The following is a 19,928-nucleotide window of genomic DNA, read 5'->3' as shown; positions in this document are numbered from 1 at the left end:
ACTATTTGCGAGTAAGAAATCCAGACATTCCAAGACTCGTTTAAAAGAAATTAAGAGGCGAATGGGGCTATTAAATATTGGTCGTGAATGACGAGCAAGAGAGGATAAAGTTGATGTATAGAAAATGAGAAGCAGAGTGTGGTGGAACGTAGGGGCTGGGGACTGGGAAGTGCACCCGCAGAGAACGGCACCACGTTCGAGTCGCGGGTCAAAGTCTTCTTCGAGCATCAGCATCCAGCAACTCGATATCGCAACGCTCTCAACGGGCGCTTTCTCGCCCCTTCCCAGCTCCTGGGAGGGCGAGTGTCGCCCCCTGGCGGGGAGATGGCGCGACTCGGCCAGAGGCGAGCGAGAGCGGCGTCGAGCCGTCAGTCGTGGGTGCAGTGCGTGCTTGTGCAGCGGCTCTCCCGGAAGCTCTTGCGGTGTGAACGGCGCGGCTCGCCACCCTTGGCTCCCTCCTTCCCTCCTCCTCGATCTTTCTGCGTCCTAACGACCGCGGCCCTGGCGGCGTGGACTGGAGTGCGCGAGGCTGGGCCGGAGTGTCGGCCGTCGCTGGGACGTCATCGGGAGACGCCGGGGACGATCGGCTGCTGACTGGCTTATGACAAAGCTGTGCAGATGTAATCCACGTTCGTTGCGTATCACATCTTGCACGTGACGAACAAAGTGAGCGCGCGAAACTCAGTAAGAGACGCTCAATCCTCATTCGCTTGAAATCGCTTGCACTTGGGCCCTTTTATTTTTCAACACACAGAGAGAGAGAGAGAGAGAGAGAGAGAGAGAGAGAGAGAGAGATGGGTTGCGAGACATTGGGCTTACTCAAAGCTTACAAATTTTTTGTTGACTAATGTCGATCGCTCATTGCCGCTTCGTGCTATTTTCAACAAAAGGCTGTGGTGTTTTTGCGATTAGAGCAGTCCTTCACGGCTCGCCCCTTTATAGCTATCCTGACGATAATTATGCGAGGATCGCCGCAACTCGCATATTCCATTATAATGAAACTGCTCGACGACCAATGACAGAGCGAGATAAAGCATTTATGATTTTTTTCCCTTTAACCTTCGACTCTTCCGCTACCCTATTTCTTGTTGACTTGCCGTCTTGGAAATCGCGGGAGCGCCAACTGGACAGAACATTATTATATATTAATCGTTGAAATTCGCAAAGTTAGTGTGGGAATGAGAGGACGCGTTCTGCCGAGCTTTTACTACGAATGCCCGAAGAATCTATTGCTGAACTCGGCGGGGACGGCTTTGGACGCGGATTATCCTGGCGCTCATAATCTCGATGTTACCAGCTAGTATTTTGGGACTAGAGAGATTCGAGAACGAGGACAACAAGAGTTTTCACCGAAGCTTTTTGAATTATGCTATCGTGTTTCTGCGGAACTCCCATGAATTTTACGAGGGTGAAACGTTATTTTCCTTTAAACGATGTTGATATTTCATATTTGCAATTCCGAGACACTTTCCACTCGGATGTGGATTGTTTGGAAAGCCGATTGTGAAGGGATTATTGAAAGTACTCCAATTTTTAATTATAATTCAATGAATTAATACTACGGTAGACACGCTATTTTATTTTTAAAACGTTAAATTATTTGTGTAGAAACCAAGTTAATTAAAAGGTTAATTTTTAACTTCATCGGTTGAAAATATTGTGGGCACTAAGGATGATTAGCGGAACTAATATGAAAAATAATCGAATGAAAGCTTCCATTCTGCAGTACTGAATTCCTAAGAATAATCTTCACGTTCGCTATTTCAAATAGTAAATGTTGTCATTTAAAGGAATCGATGAAATTCGAAAAACATTATTAAATGCCGATTTTTTAATAAAATTTTCTTTTCAAGCCGAAAATTGTTGAAAAATCGGTTACTTTTTTAGAAATTAATTTAAAAAAAAAAGTACAAAATACACCATGATTAATTTATTAATAATTTTATTATCATTAGTTTTATCTTTGTTTTTAGATAATTCAATAAAGACATTATATCTGTTTTTATGTTTTTAATTTAATTATTGTGCAATTCAGAATATAGCAATTTTTACAATCAATATCTTTTCTCTATTTTCTATTAGTATTTATGCTAAATTAATTCTTTCTTGACACTCTCTTAAAATATTAAACCATGTTTTATATATATATATATATACACTCATGCATATGTGTATCTGTGTTGAAAATAATTTTCATTCACACCTCTAAGTGTAATGAAATTTACTAACCGAATGAAAACGCGCGAATATTTAACAAAATCTTTTTAATCTACCATTAATTCATGGAAAATGAAACTGCCATGAAAAAGCTTAAAAAATTAACGGTAATAAATTTACAAATGATTGAATAAATAATTTTCAAAACTAATTAAATTTAATTACTGTTATCATTCGTCGTAATTTATTTTAATATAATGCATGCTTTCACTTATAGAACATTTATTCATCTATACATTTCTTTTTCTTTCAAAGCACAATTTTAGCCAAAGATAAAGTTTGCGAATATTTTCTTTTACATTTAAAATTTAAATAACGGATCTATTACTTAAACGCTAATTGTCATAACTTCTTACTACTTTATAAAAGCTTCTCGTCTCCCTTTGTCCGTGGAATTGAAATAAATATAAAGCTAAAAAGAAGTTGAGTTTCCTATCCTTTAAAGAGTTTGAGTGATTAATATGAACAATATAAGTATAAGTAATATAATAGTAAGTAATTTTTATATTTATTTTACAATTGCAATATTGTTCGTACAGTTATAAGTACAGCTGGTTGAAACATTTCCAAGTATCATATTCAACAAAATGCAACTTTTCCTTTTAATTGGACTAAAAACACAATGACTATTTGTTTCGGACTAATTCATTCACTAAAGCCGAGAGTTACTCCCCTTCTGCCCTACATATATCTCAGTCCTACTAAATCCGGATAGTTTCCGTACAGCGTTAATTGCTCACGGAAGCTCGTCTCTCTCGGTAGCGCGGAATCGTTGCAGTAATGAGACGCGAACAGTAGAAAGATGAGATAGACGAGTTTGAGTTCACTACCCGCATTATACGTATATACACGCGCCCGCCCGCGCGCACATACACGTATTTAATTGCATACAGAGTTATACAAGCGGATGCGGGTTAGTATGTATATATATATATATATATATATATATATATATATATATATATATATATATGTGTGTGTGTGTGTGTGTGTGTGTGTGTGTATGTATGTATATAAATAACGCACTTGTGCATATGAATAATACACGTATGTATATATGCATTCATGTGTATTTATATATCTCTGCATAAATTGCGTAGTGAATAAGGCAAGAAATCGATGAAGGTAACGACAATGACGCGCCCTTCTTTTAATTTGTTTTCAACGGACTCGTGTCAACGATGCAATAAAAGTTGTTTTATCGGTTTGATGTATAGTGGAAAATACGTATGGAAACAAGGACTTGGCAATGGACTATTCAGTACAGTTAGTCAACTCAAATTTAACTAAGCAACGTGAATAAAATAATTTTATATCTATATTTGTATTTACTCACTAGTCTATGTAATATAAGAACAGGATGCTAATTGATATTAAAGCGTAGATTCAACAAGAAAAATATCAATAATACAACTTTATGATACATTTTAACAAATATTTTTAATATAAGAGTTTTATAAATATTTAACAAGAATTGTTGCTACTTTACATAAAATTATACTGACATTGTAAAAATTTAGCTATAGAGGCTATTATAATAAATTCTATTGGTGCTCAAGTATCTTCTGTTCATTGATATAAAATCAAAGAAAAGATATAATTGCTGCCAATCCATAAAATTACGACTTATTAACTGTTAATACTAACTTGAATACAATTGTTGTACCGTAAAAAATATATGGATTTATAATTTACACATGACATTTTCCAAATAAAATTAACTAAATGTATATATATATATATATATATATATATCTGTACATTTTAGAAATGGTATTATATGAAAATGAATTCTTTGTCTCTTTTTAATCAGTCCTATCGTAAATTTAAATTTCAGATGATTGAATAAGTAAAAAGAGACAAAGGTAAAAACAATAGGCTACAGTGATAAATGATGGTAAAAAAAGACAGAGAATAGAATTTGCAACTAAAATTTATGTAAATATATATTTGAACAAATAAATTGCATTAATTACTGGTTGATTGATTTACATCGATTTAATACATTTATACATTACCGAAAATCAGTTCAACATTATTTTCTCTATTGCTTTATGCAAATTATATGCGAATGTATAATTGTAAATACTTATTATATAATTAATTATTATATTCGTTCATTTTATCAACATTATTGGATAAGAAAATTATATGTACATTCTTATTAATTGAAATTATTCATAAGATAGTCTTCGAATAATATTGTTTTATAATAATCAATGAAGGCACAGGAAAAAATGGAATTTTCATTTATAAGAGATGTACGGAATTCATTACATTATCAAAATAAAAGTCTAAAAAAAGAAATTATTCAGTTAATTACAATTTTACAATTTTTGCAAGGGTTAAAAAGTGCTCGGTTTATTAGTTTATAAATAAAAATATAAGCGTAATCTTAAGAGCATTAGGCTTGAAACGGGAGAAAGTGGGCACATGCACTTGATATACTAATATAAAAATTTTTTTTTTTAAAAAATTGATTTAGCATAATTTTTGCAATTCAAAATATTAGAATAATTTACACTCCACTAGTGACAATATTTCATTTTTACAACAACGATGGGCATTTTTAATAATTTTTTTAAAAATTTATTCATGATAATCATTTAGCTTTTGACTTTAAGATACGAGCTTGCACTTTTAATTGCATTATCAAAACAATGTATTATATTAAAACTATTAATTAATGTTATGAGCAATGATTAAAATTTATATTTGTAAATCAGTTTTTTTTTTGAGGATTTAAAACTTTTTAATAAAAGGGATTTTTAAAACTCTGTTGACTGTATTTTGCTTAACCAGTTTTTACGAACTTTCATCGTGTTAGCTGAAATGGTTCCAAATACTGGTCAGACCACATGGTGCTTAACTTTAATAATCAGTAGAATTTGGTATCATCGGCGGTGATTCAATTATTTAAATATAAAAAAAAAGTTTATTAAGGTATATTTCCAAAAGTTGTGAATTTCGTGATCTCATTTCACAATATATTCAAATGTAAATAAAATATCTGTTCATACGATCTATATAACAAATTTTCCACTACAAAGTGTCATTAAAGGAGAAACTTTAGCCGCAAAGTTACAAAAAAGTTACAAAAAATTTTTTATTTTAAATCACGTTTTCTTCAAACGGAGTACTTTAATTATTAATTAGGAATATTTCGCTTCAAGACCGCACAATTCTCAATATGGGTGGCTTTATTTGTATTTGTCTACCCACATTATCATTATAATAATTATGTTATAAATTAAATTTGCGACAAAGTTTTCTTCTCTTGTATCATGAAAAGCATATTTCTTATAAAAAAATTTCATAACAATGATAGAGTCATTATTCTGAACTTTTCGTAATTTTAAATAATAAATTTGATAATTAAAAAATGCCAATTACAATTATAATACAAAGTCACCTTCCAACTACTAAAAAGCGTTTTGTTAAAAATATATTAATGGCTAAATTTTTATATATCTATATAAATTTTTTAAGTGTTTACGTATATATATATATATATATATATATATATATATATATATCAGAGCTGTCGCCTGTTTGTTCTCAAATACATGTCTTGTAATTGTAATAAAAACCCTTTGTACCTATGTTCATCGTATTGGAAATGGATGATCGTCCATTCCCTGATCATGCTTATGATTTATGCTAATATCTCTGAAATTTATGCTTAAACGCCATGTTTAACACATAGTCATCCTCTACACCAGATCAAGACGAATAATGTCCTTGAATTTGCAGAGCAGTCGCCGGCGCCCTGGAGTTCAGCCTTGGGCCCGAGTCAGGATGCCCCCGACAATCGGGGAAACGTTGCGCGTGTGGCTGCTCTCGGCACTGGTGGTGCACGGGGCCGTCGCCGGCAATCCGGACGCGAAGCGGCTCTACGACGACCTGCTGTCCAACTACAATAAGCTCGTTAGGCCCGTCGTCAATACCTCCGACGTGCTTCGCGTCTGCATAAAGCTCAAGCTCTCGCAGCTCATCGACGTCGTAAGTAAACTTCCTTCTTAACGGCCTTGCTCGATTAATGTAGTGAGGGTGCGCTCGACGCACCAGATCACCAACATCCGGATGCTCCTTCCGATATCCAATCGATTTTCCCTTCGATATCCAACTCGCATATGCAAGTACATTTGTTGTTATTTATCTTTATCGTGCACCTTTTAAACTAATATTTTTAATGTAAACTTAAATATCAATGAAGAACATGAGAATGGAAAATTGTAATTTTAAAATAATTTAAATATTTGCCAGTTTTTGATGCTTTTATGCTTTATAAATTTGTATTGATATATCTTGCCTTTTTCTAACGTAGACTCAAGATTTAACAAAATTTCACTTACATGGATGAATTTTCTATATATGCTGACATAATAATGCAAAGACTTGGAACCTTATAAATGGCTATTTAATAGAATTTTTCAATCTTCGCTTTCACTTTTTATAAAGTCTGATTTTTCATATTCATGTAATATTATAGAAAGGGTAGAATTCGTAATTCGATTAATATATTCATTTCATCTTAATATATCCGGATTTTAATTAATATTTTTAATTAATTCTATTTTACTTATTTCATTATTATCATAATTATACTATTTTTTATTTATTTATAATCATTTACTATACTGTTATATTCATTGTTTACGCTATCCTTGTCTAATTTAAAAAAAAAAATCATTTTTATTTACGCGCAAATACACACAAACACACGCGCGCGCGCGCGCGCGCGCCTGAAAAAAACTAATATATTTCATAGAAATAAAACTCTAGAATAGAACGCATAAAACTCCCTTCGCTTATTCATTTTATCTTATACATAATAAATATGTAATATATTTTCAATATAAAATAAATAAGTAAAGGGAATTTTATTGTAAATCTTATTTTTACCAATAATGTCAGTCTGATTTATTGATAGAATTTTTCGATTCGATAATAAACTTAATAAAATACATATATTGTTACATTAACAAAAAAACAGTGTCTTACAGAATTTATGATATTATAGGTTAAAAATTTTTCCAAAAATTGTTTTTAATAATACATGCGTTGTACATTTCATAGAAAAAAAAATATTAAAATTAATATAACATGTAGTTGATAGTTAAATTTCTATACTAATATTGCAAGTTTCAGTAACTTTAAAAACAGTAGTATTAACAAATTTAAATTATACTAAAAATACTTATCGGTAAAATGGGGAAATTATCAGAGCTTAACATCTACACTCAAATGGAGTATTTTAAAAGAGTTGCCACCTCCACCAATTATAACATCTCAAGTAGAGACATTTACCATGAAACTTTCAATACATCTTTATTTATTTTATTTTCTTTAAATAATAAAAAACGTATATTCAGTGCCAGGGAGCATGAAATAAGTAAATTTTTGTTGAATTAATGTTTTCATGAATTTAGGAATAAAAAGAAAATTTATGAAAAAAAAACTACAAAATTTTTCAAATAAAACATAAACATATTTGATTTAAATAAGTTTTTATTTATATAATTAAAAGTTATACCTAATTACAATATCAATAATATTTGTTTATAAAAATTTCAAAAAATTTAACTAAACCAATGAATTTCCTTGAAATGATAATTAAGAAGGAACGAATAATTATCAAAATCAAACGGTATGGTATGATTGTTTATAGGTTTAATGGTTATTGCTATTATATTGATAGTTATAAATTATTTAATTTAACAATTTCATATAAATTGTATGAATATATACAAATTGACGTAACAGAGAATTTCATCATTTTAATACTTATTTATATGTTCCTAATAAAGTACATCTTAATCAGTACGGACAATTACAATATATTTTGATTATTAATAAATATTTAAGGTAGCAAAATAAAAATAAGAAATTTATTCACTTTATTTGAATATTATATTTATCATCATAACTTTTTACAAATTATTTTACATATAAACTTAGTGTTTTTTAAGTTACCTCTTCGGTTGAAATTGTAAAATTAGTTTAATTGGAGTCAATTAGTATAAATATTAATTGGGATTGCGGATTTCTAAATTAATCGACATTCTATGCAAGTATTAAGATTTGCAATATAGTATTTAATTTAATTTAATATTTTTTAAGTATATTTAATTTATTAAAATTTAATTTCATCATGTATAGTGAATTCATTAATTTTCATTATCATGCAATAATTAATAAGAAATGATAATTTCACATAAAAATATCGACTCAAATCAGTTAATTATGTTCGTTTCAAAACGATACGTCTAATTAATTATCCGATTATAAATAATTAATATTAAATTACGGACTTACATGGAAAGTATTCATTATATAAGAATATTATTAATTAATCAAATATAATTTATATTCTTCGTTCTTCTAAGATATCGATGATCAACGTGTTCGGTATATCAGTATAAAATTATGAAAAATCAGCTTGAAATTTGTTTGGACATAATTAAGTTGATTAGTTGAAAATTCTTGATTATAAAAACTGAAAAATGTTTGGCTATTTCAAAACTATTTGTTTGGAATTGTTTAATCAATTTTTAATCATGTATCTTAAATTAAAATCTTATGTAAAAGTAAAGAATTTATTTTCGGATAGTAGCAACGTATTAAGTTTTTTTTTTTTTTTTTTTTAACAAATCGCTTTTATAAAACATAATAAGACATCGTCCGACTTCCTTAGAAATTTTAAGTAACCTTTTTATCGCTTTTGAAACCTTTCTCTTGTCTCTTCTCAAGTAGCAAAATAACGACCTCAAAAAGAACTTCTAATAAAGATAGAAGACGTTGAAATAACTTGAGCGTTTATTCGCTTTCTTGGTAAATTTAGCCTTCAAAAATTTGTAAGTGAAAGGGAGAATAATACAGATGTTTTGTATGGCCGAAACAATGCAAGCGAGAATCCCATTAGAGACGAATAGTTTATGCATTTCGTATTCTTATTTATCCATGTACCAATACAATTGTAATAAAATGAATTACTTAGTAATATATGTAAAAGATACGTAGCCACAGACCTCAATGGTTTATAGAAAATTTACGGTACCTTTTTGTTTTATACTAACAAGGCAAATGGCTATTCGATGATGGAGATGAAGTATAAAGTAGCAACCGATGCTCTAATGCATGAAATTCGATATATCGAGTATGCCTGGAGCAGTAAATATATTCATTTTAATTCGAATGATATTTGAAAATTAAGAACAACCAACACAATGGAACAAAAGTATTTTAAAATCGGCTTTTAATATTCTGCTTTTAAATCATTTACATGAAATTACACGTGGTTAACAACGATTATGGCTTATTATATTTATTGATAAATATATATTCAATATGGTATTGTTATAATAGTCTCTCGAAATAACTTTTAATAGAGCTTGAAATAAAGCTAATAATCAGCTGATGATGAGTATGAGATAGACACGCGACTGCTACCTTTTAGTTGTATCAATACATTTAATTTTTATATAAGATTTTTAATAGTGGTAATGAATATGTACTAATCTCCGTTTGTATCTTTATGAAATTAATATCATATATGACACTCGAAATGTCAGAATAGTATAAAATACTTTGGCAAAAACAAATTCAATGAACTTCAATGTTTCAAAATTGTTCGACGTAGCTGTCTATCTACTTATCGTCCCTTAGGCACATGTATATCACTAATACACATACATATATAGAAGTCAGTTGTAAAGAGTTTACGTACATGACGCATTTCTGTCTTCGTTTCGACGTTTCCTCTGCTCGCATATCCTATCATTCACTATTTCACATGTAAATTCATCCTATCAAATCAGAGCTTCGACATCGCGGATATAAAATGAGAAATAAATGAAACTCGATGGAATGAAATTCAACGTCAGCAATGGACGAGAGGTATAATTAAGCAAGAATTTTCATCGAAGTGATAAATGATAAACCTTCGATAGGTGCGTTGAAGTCGACTGCACGAGAACTGAAAGAGTATGAAGGAAGAGAAGGAAAGGTGAAGGTGAAAAACGAGGAAATAAGTATATGACGTGATGGAATTCCATTAATTAATAATCTCTGAATGATACTACCTTTGGTACATAAAAATTGCTTTTCATTTCCACATTTTAAAACGATCATTATCGTAGTTTTTCTTCGCAACTTTGATTACCCTAGATATTACATTAATATTTACGATATATTAAATAATACATTTCAACGCACATTTTTATTAAAAAAGCATTATAAATGCGTAGATTTAACGTACGAGATTGCAAAGTAAGAAATTATTTCAATATTTTTTATCAACACGATGTAAAAGTGTAAAAAACGTTTATAAATATTTATAATCTAAATAGGACAATTTTATTATAATATTATCATTTTCAATTAAAATAATAAACTTTACGAAGTTTTTTAAATAAATTAATTTCACAGAGCAATTTCTTCTCCATACGTATATTCTAATACATCCAAAGATTTTGACGGAAACATATTTAAAACTCGTCCACCCCTCTATTTCGTATAAATTATATAAATTTTGATATATATAGATTTTGAAGTAGTCACATCGTTATTCATTAAACTAAAATATCAAGTAAATAATGATAAATATATAAACTTTATACTTTTTTATCGGCAGTCTTCCAAATAAAAGCAGAAATATTAATGAATATGCAGTGATAATTTTTTTTTACCAACTGTTATCAATTATTTTGAAGTATAACCGAGACGTTGGAATAATGCATAATGTCAGCATTCAATATCTCCTGATATCCTTTCCATATGGACGGGGACTTGTGGTGTGGCACGTTCGTGTAATTATTGCAACATAATATAAAAATTGATATTAAAGTACTAATAACTTCTCCTAGACACATAAGAATGTATCAAATTAAAGTAATTGTTCATTAATATTTAAATTAATTTTCTATAAATTATTTTATCTACTTTTATCAGATCCGAATCCATTCAAAATCAGCGTTGAAGCGGATATTATTGTAATGATATATAAATATAGGATATCTCTATCAATTTTCGTAAATATTAAAAACGGTTGTATAATCATATTTTAATTTACCTTTGAAATTCAAATTGTAATTATTCATTTATCCCGCTAATCTGAGATATAATATTTTTTAATAAATCCTATCAAAGTATATTATCTGGTACTTTCGAAAAAGAAAAAAAAATAGACAAAAAATAGAAGAATCGGAAAAGTCTCTAGATTGGGAAACAAATTTCGAGTCATAATAAATCTTCGTTATCTAGTTTGTCAACGTCATAGTGCCAAAATGAGAAGCGCCACTCGTTAACCTCGAGTAAGGGACGGAACCCAGCGGGGCAAGTTGTTCCTCGACGACCTCATTCACCTAGACATCCCTTTCAACATTATCTTCTAGATGTGAAAAGATCTATGTATAACGTTTCTTGTCATCTTCGATCGACATTATCTTCTTCCTTTTTTTTTATATATACATGTATCTTTATACAAATTTTATTCAGGCTTATTGAAACATGTATTTAAATGGTTTGCCTATGATTCATATAAAGAAATCCAATAATTTTATTAAAAATTAATAATCGTCGAATACGTTGTTCAAAAGAGCTATTGACATTATTAAATATTAATGTTATCGATTCTAAAAATGTTATTAAAACTGCCAAAACTTTATAATCATAATAATAAGTGAGGAAAGTAATTAAAATTATTAATAAGGAAAAGTACCATTGTAATAGAACTAGATTGTTGATTTTATTGTTAATTGTATGATATTATTTTTCGAATTATTTGGGCGGATTCTTCATAAGAAATTTATAGCTAAAAGTTTCATTTTATTATGATAAAGTAAAATGCTTTTTGATTAATCTTAAATATATTTCCCAATAATTTAGTGTAAAATAATGAATTTCTTATTTTTATTAGCTAATAAAAGCCGATGACAACTAAACAAAGAAAGTGAATTAACCATTTCTAAATTATAAGCAGCTTAAGCACCAGCTTGATCATTATTAATTTCATTGCTTCGTGCGGATCTATGAGGTGTAAATATCATATTTAAAATCTAAAGTAATTAATTTTGTTAATTTTGAAAGCAAAATTGAAAAAAAAAACCATTTTCTAATTTATTTAACATTAGCTATATTAACTACAAAACGTATCATCAATGAATACTGAAAAAATGAATTCGTAGCAGACAAATTTGAATACTTTTGTAAATACAGGTATCCTTGTAGGTCTAACGATCTACTAATATTCTGTAAAGTAAGTTGATACGCTCTAGAGTTCTGTTCTTAATGTATCTTCAAAGTTGCGTCTTTTGTGTGAATTAATGTTACTTAACCGTATAAACTAGCTTTGAAACTTAAATTGCGACGATAAGAATTGAAGCTATTCGTGTACACACACATACGCACGCACGCACGCACATAATTAATTCGATAACTTCGTTTTTTACAATTTCCTTATTTTATAACTCAAGGCTTTCAATATGTATGAAATTTTTATACATAATTAGCCTATAAGGACATGGATAATATTTCTTTAAGGTGAGATCAAACTGTTCAATATTCAATATTGCATTCAATATTCTCAATTTCCATACTAGAGAATTTGCAGTGACGGCATCATTATGGAGGGAGTACCAATTAATAATTCAAACATCATTTTTATCTTTTTTGAATTATAATATATTCTATTATTTCAGACTATCTTTTTTTTTCTTACAAACAGTTATTAAGTTCAATATAAAATTTTATAGCCATTGTCGCTATTTTTAGACATTTTTATTTTAAAATTTCATCTTAATAAACTTAATAGTGTATTAATGAAAAAAAAGCTGTAAATTAATATATTTGAACTTATGATATCGACACAAAAGATACACTTTTTTTTTTATTTAAATAGTTTTAAAGTCTCAGCTTTCAGTTTAGCAGCTTTAAACTATAGTAGATGATAGACTCAAAAATTACGTTTATCCTGCACTTAGCTTGAGTAAATTCATTTTATAGGAGTTAAAAAATCTTAAAATGATGGTGTCTAGTTATACTAACATACCGAGAAGCATTTAAAATTTATTATATAGTCGAAAAATTTACTAACGGAATAATAAATGAAACATATATTGACAATATAATATTAATTTATTATTTTCATTAGACATTAAATTGACTATTCCAATACTTTATTTTTTCTTAAACTATATGTGATATTTGTACATAGAATGTTATAGACTAATTTTTCACTCTCTATTACTACTTTGATCTTATATAATTTATTTATCATTCCTTACTTATAGTATTAATTTACTATTGAATCATTTCATTAAAAAAAATAAATAAATAAAATTGCCTGTAAATTGTACAATATTAAATAATTCTTTCATTTTTTTTTTTTTTTAGTAATTATATTTTCTTACAAGAGCTAGTCCATTAATTTCACTTAACTTTTTCTCCTTTTCAGTTTATTAAGTGATTCGATGTCATAATAGACAGACATTATGTATAGAATTTTATTATCATGGCACGTGATACTATAATATCATCAGGCTCATCAAATTTAACGTCATTTCAAGTTTATTCAATTTTTTAAAAAATCTTATTGTTAGATTTTATTATACACGATAAGATCTTATTCAATCATATAGTATAATAAAACTTATGTTTCTTATTCTTTAGTTAGATGACAATAAGGCTGAACGTGACTTTGGTACTTTTCTGATTTTACATAATTTTTAGTAGTTAAAGCACCATGTGATAATAAGTTTTAAAATCACATTTTCAGCTAAATTTATTATTTGATATGTCGATATATTTTCCAGCTTATTATTATTTCATTTATTACAATACCAATACAATTTAAAATAAATGTATTTATTACAAAATACCTTCTTAATAAGATTATTAAGAATAAATATTACTTAAAGGTCATTTGTTATAAATAACTAAATATATTTACTTCACTTTGTGAGGTTTAAAAAGTATTGAAACTATCTTATTTCAATTCAATTAATATTTCGGTCAATATATAAAATAAGTAATATTGTAAGTTACATTAATTTATATATTCTTTAATTTCTCCAAATTTAATACATATTGTTGTTATAATATCTCGTATCTAGGTTGAAGAAAATAAGTAGATTATATCTAATACAATAAACATTGGTTAAAATTACGAGTTCGCGAAAAGAAGTGATAGAAATTAAGTGAAATTAATTTTCATACATATAATGTATTTCATTAACTTATGAATTTAAATAAGTGTATATCAATTATTACCAGAATATTTAAATTCAAACGCAGGCAAACATATTAATTTCTAATAAAATTATTAATTTCAATATTGTCCATCGGGAATTTGTTCTAGCGCTCTCGAAAACGTTCACTAGTCTTATCAAAACACTCATTTATCAAACTAATGCTTACCCAAGTGATTATGTCTACTCTTTCGCTCTCTCTCTCTCTCTCTCTCTCTCTCTCTCTCTCTCTTTCTCTCTACTAGGCGATCCAATTTTCCACACGGTTTGCGGCGAGGTTGAAGAACTCGCTCGAACCCGCGCTTACCTACATCTGCTCACATACCTGCTCCGGACAAAAAGACCTTGAAGGCACGCGATGTATCTCTCACACCATATACACATCGACCAGTTTATGCATGGGCTCGCGCGATTCATAAGGGATAGTAATGAAAGCGTAAGGCGCCTACATTGGAAATCCGTATGCGCTCTTATGGATTATGTAAATCTTCCCGTCTTATACTCTCGAGACATCTGTAGAGGAAGTTATCGCTTATTCGCATCTCGTGTGACTTTTGTAGCTTTCAATGCAAAAATTTATACTATAGAGCTTTTGCAAATAATTTACGCAGATCGTATTGCTCGTGTCCTAAAATCTTATTCATAGAACGATTATTCCGTACCTTCTTATCTCCTGCATCTTTTCTAATTTTAATTCTAAATCACTTTCAAAATTTCTACATGAGATTTCTAGATTCTTCTAATCCATTAATATCAATTGGCAATTATTTATATTTATATTGTATTGCGTAATAGCAAAGTAACAAACTTATTGTTGTTAAAAAATTATAGTTTTATGCTTTGCCAGAATTCATAAAGGTGATTGAATGGAAAATTATTCCAAACTAAGTCAAATTTTATTTGACGAGAAAAAAGTAGAATAATAAATTCAAAATAAATTTATTTATTTTATTTCCTGCATCTTAATTACAATGTAATTATTTTTTTAATAATATTTGTAAAAAACAAGTCTAAATTTTCATTAGTAACTTCAAGTTGATATGAATGTCTACAATCATTTGCACATTAATAAATCTAGTGAATTCAAACTTTTAAAATTCAGTAAAAGAATATTAACAAATCAATACAATAATAATAATAATAATAATAATAATAATAATAATAATAATAATAATAATAATAATAACATTTATGGAAAAATATTTATAGAAATTTATAATTTATAGGAAGATGTACTACTACCAAAATTAATTTTCACATCATAATTTCTGAATGCGTATATAACGGAATACGGTGATAATTAATTAATTAAATAAATTCTTCTTTCAGATATATGTATATCAAAAGATATTTTCGGCTATTAATTTTTTTCTTATTCAACATTGATTTATTTAATGATACAAGTACTATACTCCGTAATTTTTAAAATATATTTGTTTTACAATATTTTTTAATATTTAAATATAAATCAATTTTCGATTATATTACAAACAAAGTTTAATTAAACAAGCTGGAAAGAAATTTATTTTGAATTTAATCACATTATTATTGTTTGTATCCTTAAGAAACTCCATGTAGGACTGTATGATATTATTTATCAAATAATTTATTTTATGATTATATATATATATATATATATATATATATATATATCTTGGAGTTTATTATTTAAATTCTACGCCCCATTGCTAAAGATTTATCGATAAACCCTCAAGTAGCCGAGAAACAATAGAGATCTGCCTATACCAACCTGCATGTAAATTAGTATTAACAGTATATTGCCTTTAGTTTGCATCTTAAATGCAATAGACAGCAAGTAAACATGCTTTATCTAGTCACGCATAAAGACGAATGAAATTATAATTGGCATTTGAATATATATTGTAGACAATTGTTAATTGTATAGAAATATTATTATCCATATTCAACGTGAGATTAGAAAAAATTACAACAATCTACTAAATTTCTTCTATACTGCCATTATTCATCATGAATTCTTTATTGTTAATTATATTTTGATTTCATGATCTATTTTCCATTAAATAGCCAGTATATTATTTCATATTTGATATTTACAGAATTTCCAATAATTAATTAAATAATGTGAATGTCTGTCAATTACATGTGCCAATGATTATTATTGATAATCAAGCATTATGTATGAGCGCAGTAAAATTAGGAAATAAAAACATGTATAAGATATAATAATAGTATATAGTAATTATATCGACTCACATATGCATTTATTTACTATTTATCCTTAGTTAAAGAGAATATATTCAAACTCGCTAAGTCGTAAGTTCACTTACGATACAAATAGTACGTATAACCTTCGATTAACAAATGTTATTAAAAAAAAAAAAAAGAAAAGAAAAGAAAAAAAGTTTAATATTTGATGATATTAAATGAGAAGAAAAAGGAATCGATGAAATAGTGACTGTAAACTAAATTATAAGAATATTAATTGTTATGCAACTATACGAATCTAATGATTGTACATAATTATATTTTGTATTATCAATTATTCACAGGATTAGGGAATTTTGCAATTATTTATTTGCTTCCACAGTACCTAAAAATATGGCTTTTCGACATTTATTTTTCATAGTAAAAATTAATTTCGAATTACCATTGGTAAGCATAGAACATTAATTGAGAGACCATATTAAACTGCATGTGCATGTAAGATTGGTAAAAGTTATTTAACAGTTAGTCCGAGTGTGAGCCTTGACGTTACAAGATAGCAATGACAAAGAGCTTAACCGGATAATATGAGTTATCGTGAAATAAGTCACTTTAGTAAAATCCAGGACAGTCGACACACATTTCCTTTTCTCGTCCCTCTTCTTTCTCTCCTTTTATCCATACCAACGGGACTTTAAGCCCATATATAAGGTCTGGCGTCGGGCAAACGTCGGTGTCGGTGTCGTGGGGTGAGATGTGAGGTGGGGGTGGGTGGGGAGTAGCGCATCCTGGAAGCGTGCTGCAAGGACTGCTTATAGACTAGTATTTATGATTCGTTGGCGCAATATAGAGAGGCAGGTCGACGGTTATAACAACAGTAGTGGCAACACTAGTCTCCAAGCACTATCAGACGATTTATCATAAGTTTGCAGTGCTTTGAAAGCAGCGGCGTGGCTCCTTCGCTAACTGCTCTACATATCCTGACTCTGCGAGTCCAGGCCCCTGACATTACAAATTGCACGCGTTTGGAATTTATTACTAGAAATATGCTTTGCACGTCCATTAGTCCGGCTGACTCGATACGATTCTCAACCTTAAAGCCTCATTCGAGGCCTTTCCACCTATCGAAATATTCTTAGTTGACTTTGACGCGATGAAGGCGGCTGGGAATTCCTATTTTAGCCCAATAAGATATTCAGCAGTCTGACATAAAACTTGATGCAATATTATCTGAAAAACTGAAGAGTGTACGTTTCAGTGGAGAACCTTTGTAGTTTTTAAGTTTTGTCGTATTCTTAATAATGAGCTAAGAGCTCGCGTTCGAAGAAGAAAATCTTTGACAACGTGCTAATAACATTTTACCCTTAACGTAAATATATCGAAATTAAACTCATTCGTACGTATTGGTTGCTCGTTGCAAGCTCTCGCAACAACGAATCATAATTACATAGACGCTTTTATTGCATTGGAAGTAATTTAACGTGTCGCGCTAATGTAAATTCCGTTTAAAAATTCGCTCCGTTATATAAGGGCTTATAATATAGTTATAATACCGAAGCATTTACCCTTAGGTGCTTATAACTCTACCTGTTCCCCGCTAATGCACTATTAACCTCGTGTGTAACATTGTCCCAACCTCTTTCCTCTTTAAATGGAGCGGCTCCCTGGGCGAGACGACAACGCATTAAAATACAAGTATCTCGATAATTTCTTGAGGCGGGGTTTCTTGACTTTGGGCGGCTTAGTGTGTTGCTCGCGATAAATGTTCATTTTACTCGGCTCTGAATGAAAGATTGAAAATCGATCGGCCATGGCTCGACTCGCATTTGCTCTCCCTGCCGATACACGTCTTTCCCCATTGTCGAATTGCGATTGAGCTCGCGCCGTTGTAGCGACGTTTATATTATTCGGTGGAAAAATGGTAACGATTGTAGCGATATACTCTATCTTTATTTATATTCCATACACTTTGTTTCATAATCGCTGCCTGGGAAAGTATATTAAGTAATAATACTTGAAATATGTAAATAATTTCATTGGGTTAGAATTTCATTTACGTTGCTTTATTGAATAGCAATTGGTAATTGAACAATTATTTTTGTAATATATTCAATTTAAATAAAGTTTCATAAGAATTCTTATTAAGAATATCCGACAAGGTATTGAACGATTGGCAAGTACATTATAATGTCGGAGATTTTACTTGGATTATATAATCAAATTTTTCTCATTCTTAAGCATGTGTATACTTGATGAAAATTTTTATATAAACACCGAGGGTAAATATAGTGTAGAAGGGACGAACTTTATAAACTAAATTCTCTTAAAAATTTTTTCATATTTTTGCCTTTATTTATATAGGTAGAGACATGTGCAATAAAAAATAAATAACAAGTTTTCCCTTCGTTATAAATGGAATAGCCTTGACTTATGTTAGGCATACATTAAAATAAAAATTTTCAACTAATATCAAATGTATAACCGACAAAGCTAATATGATAATATAAACTTTGATATACTGTGTACAATTAATATAATTAATACAATTAATAGAGTATAACATTGAGTTACCACATGATTACACGTATCTTTTAATGATTTTCCAAATTACAATTTTACTCATTTAATATAATAAATAATATAATAGCAACGAATTCAGCATTATTATATTATTCTATTTAAGTAAATATAATCTTTATCAATGTGTGGCTCAAATTTCTCTATACAATTAACAGTTTTTTTCAAGTAATGTCAATATATTAAAGTTTAAAAGTATAAATAATAATATAACCTAACTTATGTAAAGGTGATTAAGTAACTGTTGTTAGAATAACAAAATAAATAACTACTTAATTTCATGTATAAAAATTTTATTGTTCTTATACTATAAGAGAATATTATTATTATATTAATGTTCCGTCACCCTGGATCATAGATAGAATTTTGAATTAGTTGTTGAAATATAAAAAATAAAAAAATTTTATATCCGACAATAGTCAAATATAAAAAGAATATTTGAATTCTTTATTAAACTTCAATTCCATACATTTTCAAAAGATATTTATGGAAAAAAAGTTGTCAGTACTGTAAATAAACGACAGAAATAGTTTTAAAAGTAGGAAACAAAAAGGCTCAAAAGATAAACAAGGAAGACAGGCGTAAAAACGGCTGTGAGTAATTAAAATTTTGTATATTTTACATATTTAACAAATTTTTGAACTTTGAATATTGTTTTTCAGTTTTTTATCTTAGCTTTTTAATTTTGTTTTTTTTTTTTTT

The 19,928-nt window shown here is 28.9% G+C and overlaps 1 protein-coding gene across 1 annotated transcript in view; it reads left to right on the top strand.

The window, feature by feature from the left end:
- The first annotated feature begins 537 nt into the window (after window positions 1-537).
- Window positions 538-19,928, top strand: part of nAChRalpha4 (nicotinic acetylcholine receptor alpha4) — a 198,801-nt gene continuing 179,410 nt past the window's right edge. Inside the window, exons 1-2 of the mRNA XM_011499055.1 lie at window positions 538-684; window positions 5,971-6,219. Of these exons, the coding sequence (XP_011497357.1) occupies window positions 6,016-6,219 (204 nt within the window). The 5' untranslated portion in view covers window positions 538-684; window positions 5,971-6,015. The remainder of the gene's footprint in view (window positions 685-5,970; window positions 6,220-19,928) is intronic.

Source organism: Ceratosolen solmsi, unplaced genomic scaffold (assembly GCF_000503995.2).
Source record: "Ceratosolen solmsi marchali unplaced genomic scaffold, CerSol_1.0 scaffold2, whole genome shotgun sequence".
NCBI lineage: Eukaryota > Metazoa > Arthropoda > Insecta > Hymenoptera > Agaonidae > Ceratosolen > Ceratosolen solmsi.
This window is presented reverse-complemented; position numbering and strand designations above follow the sequence as displayed.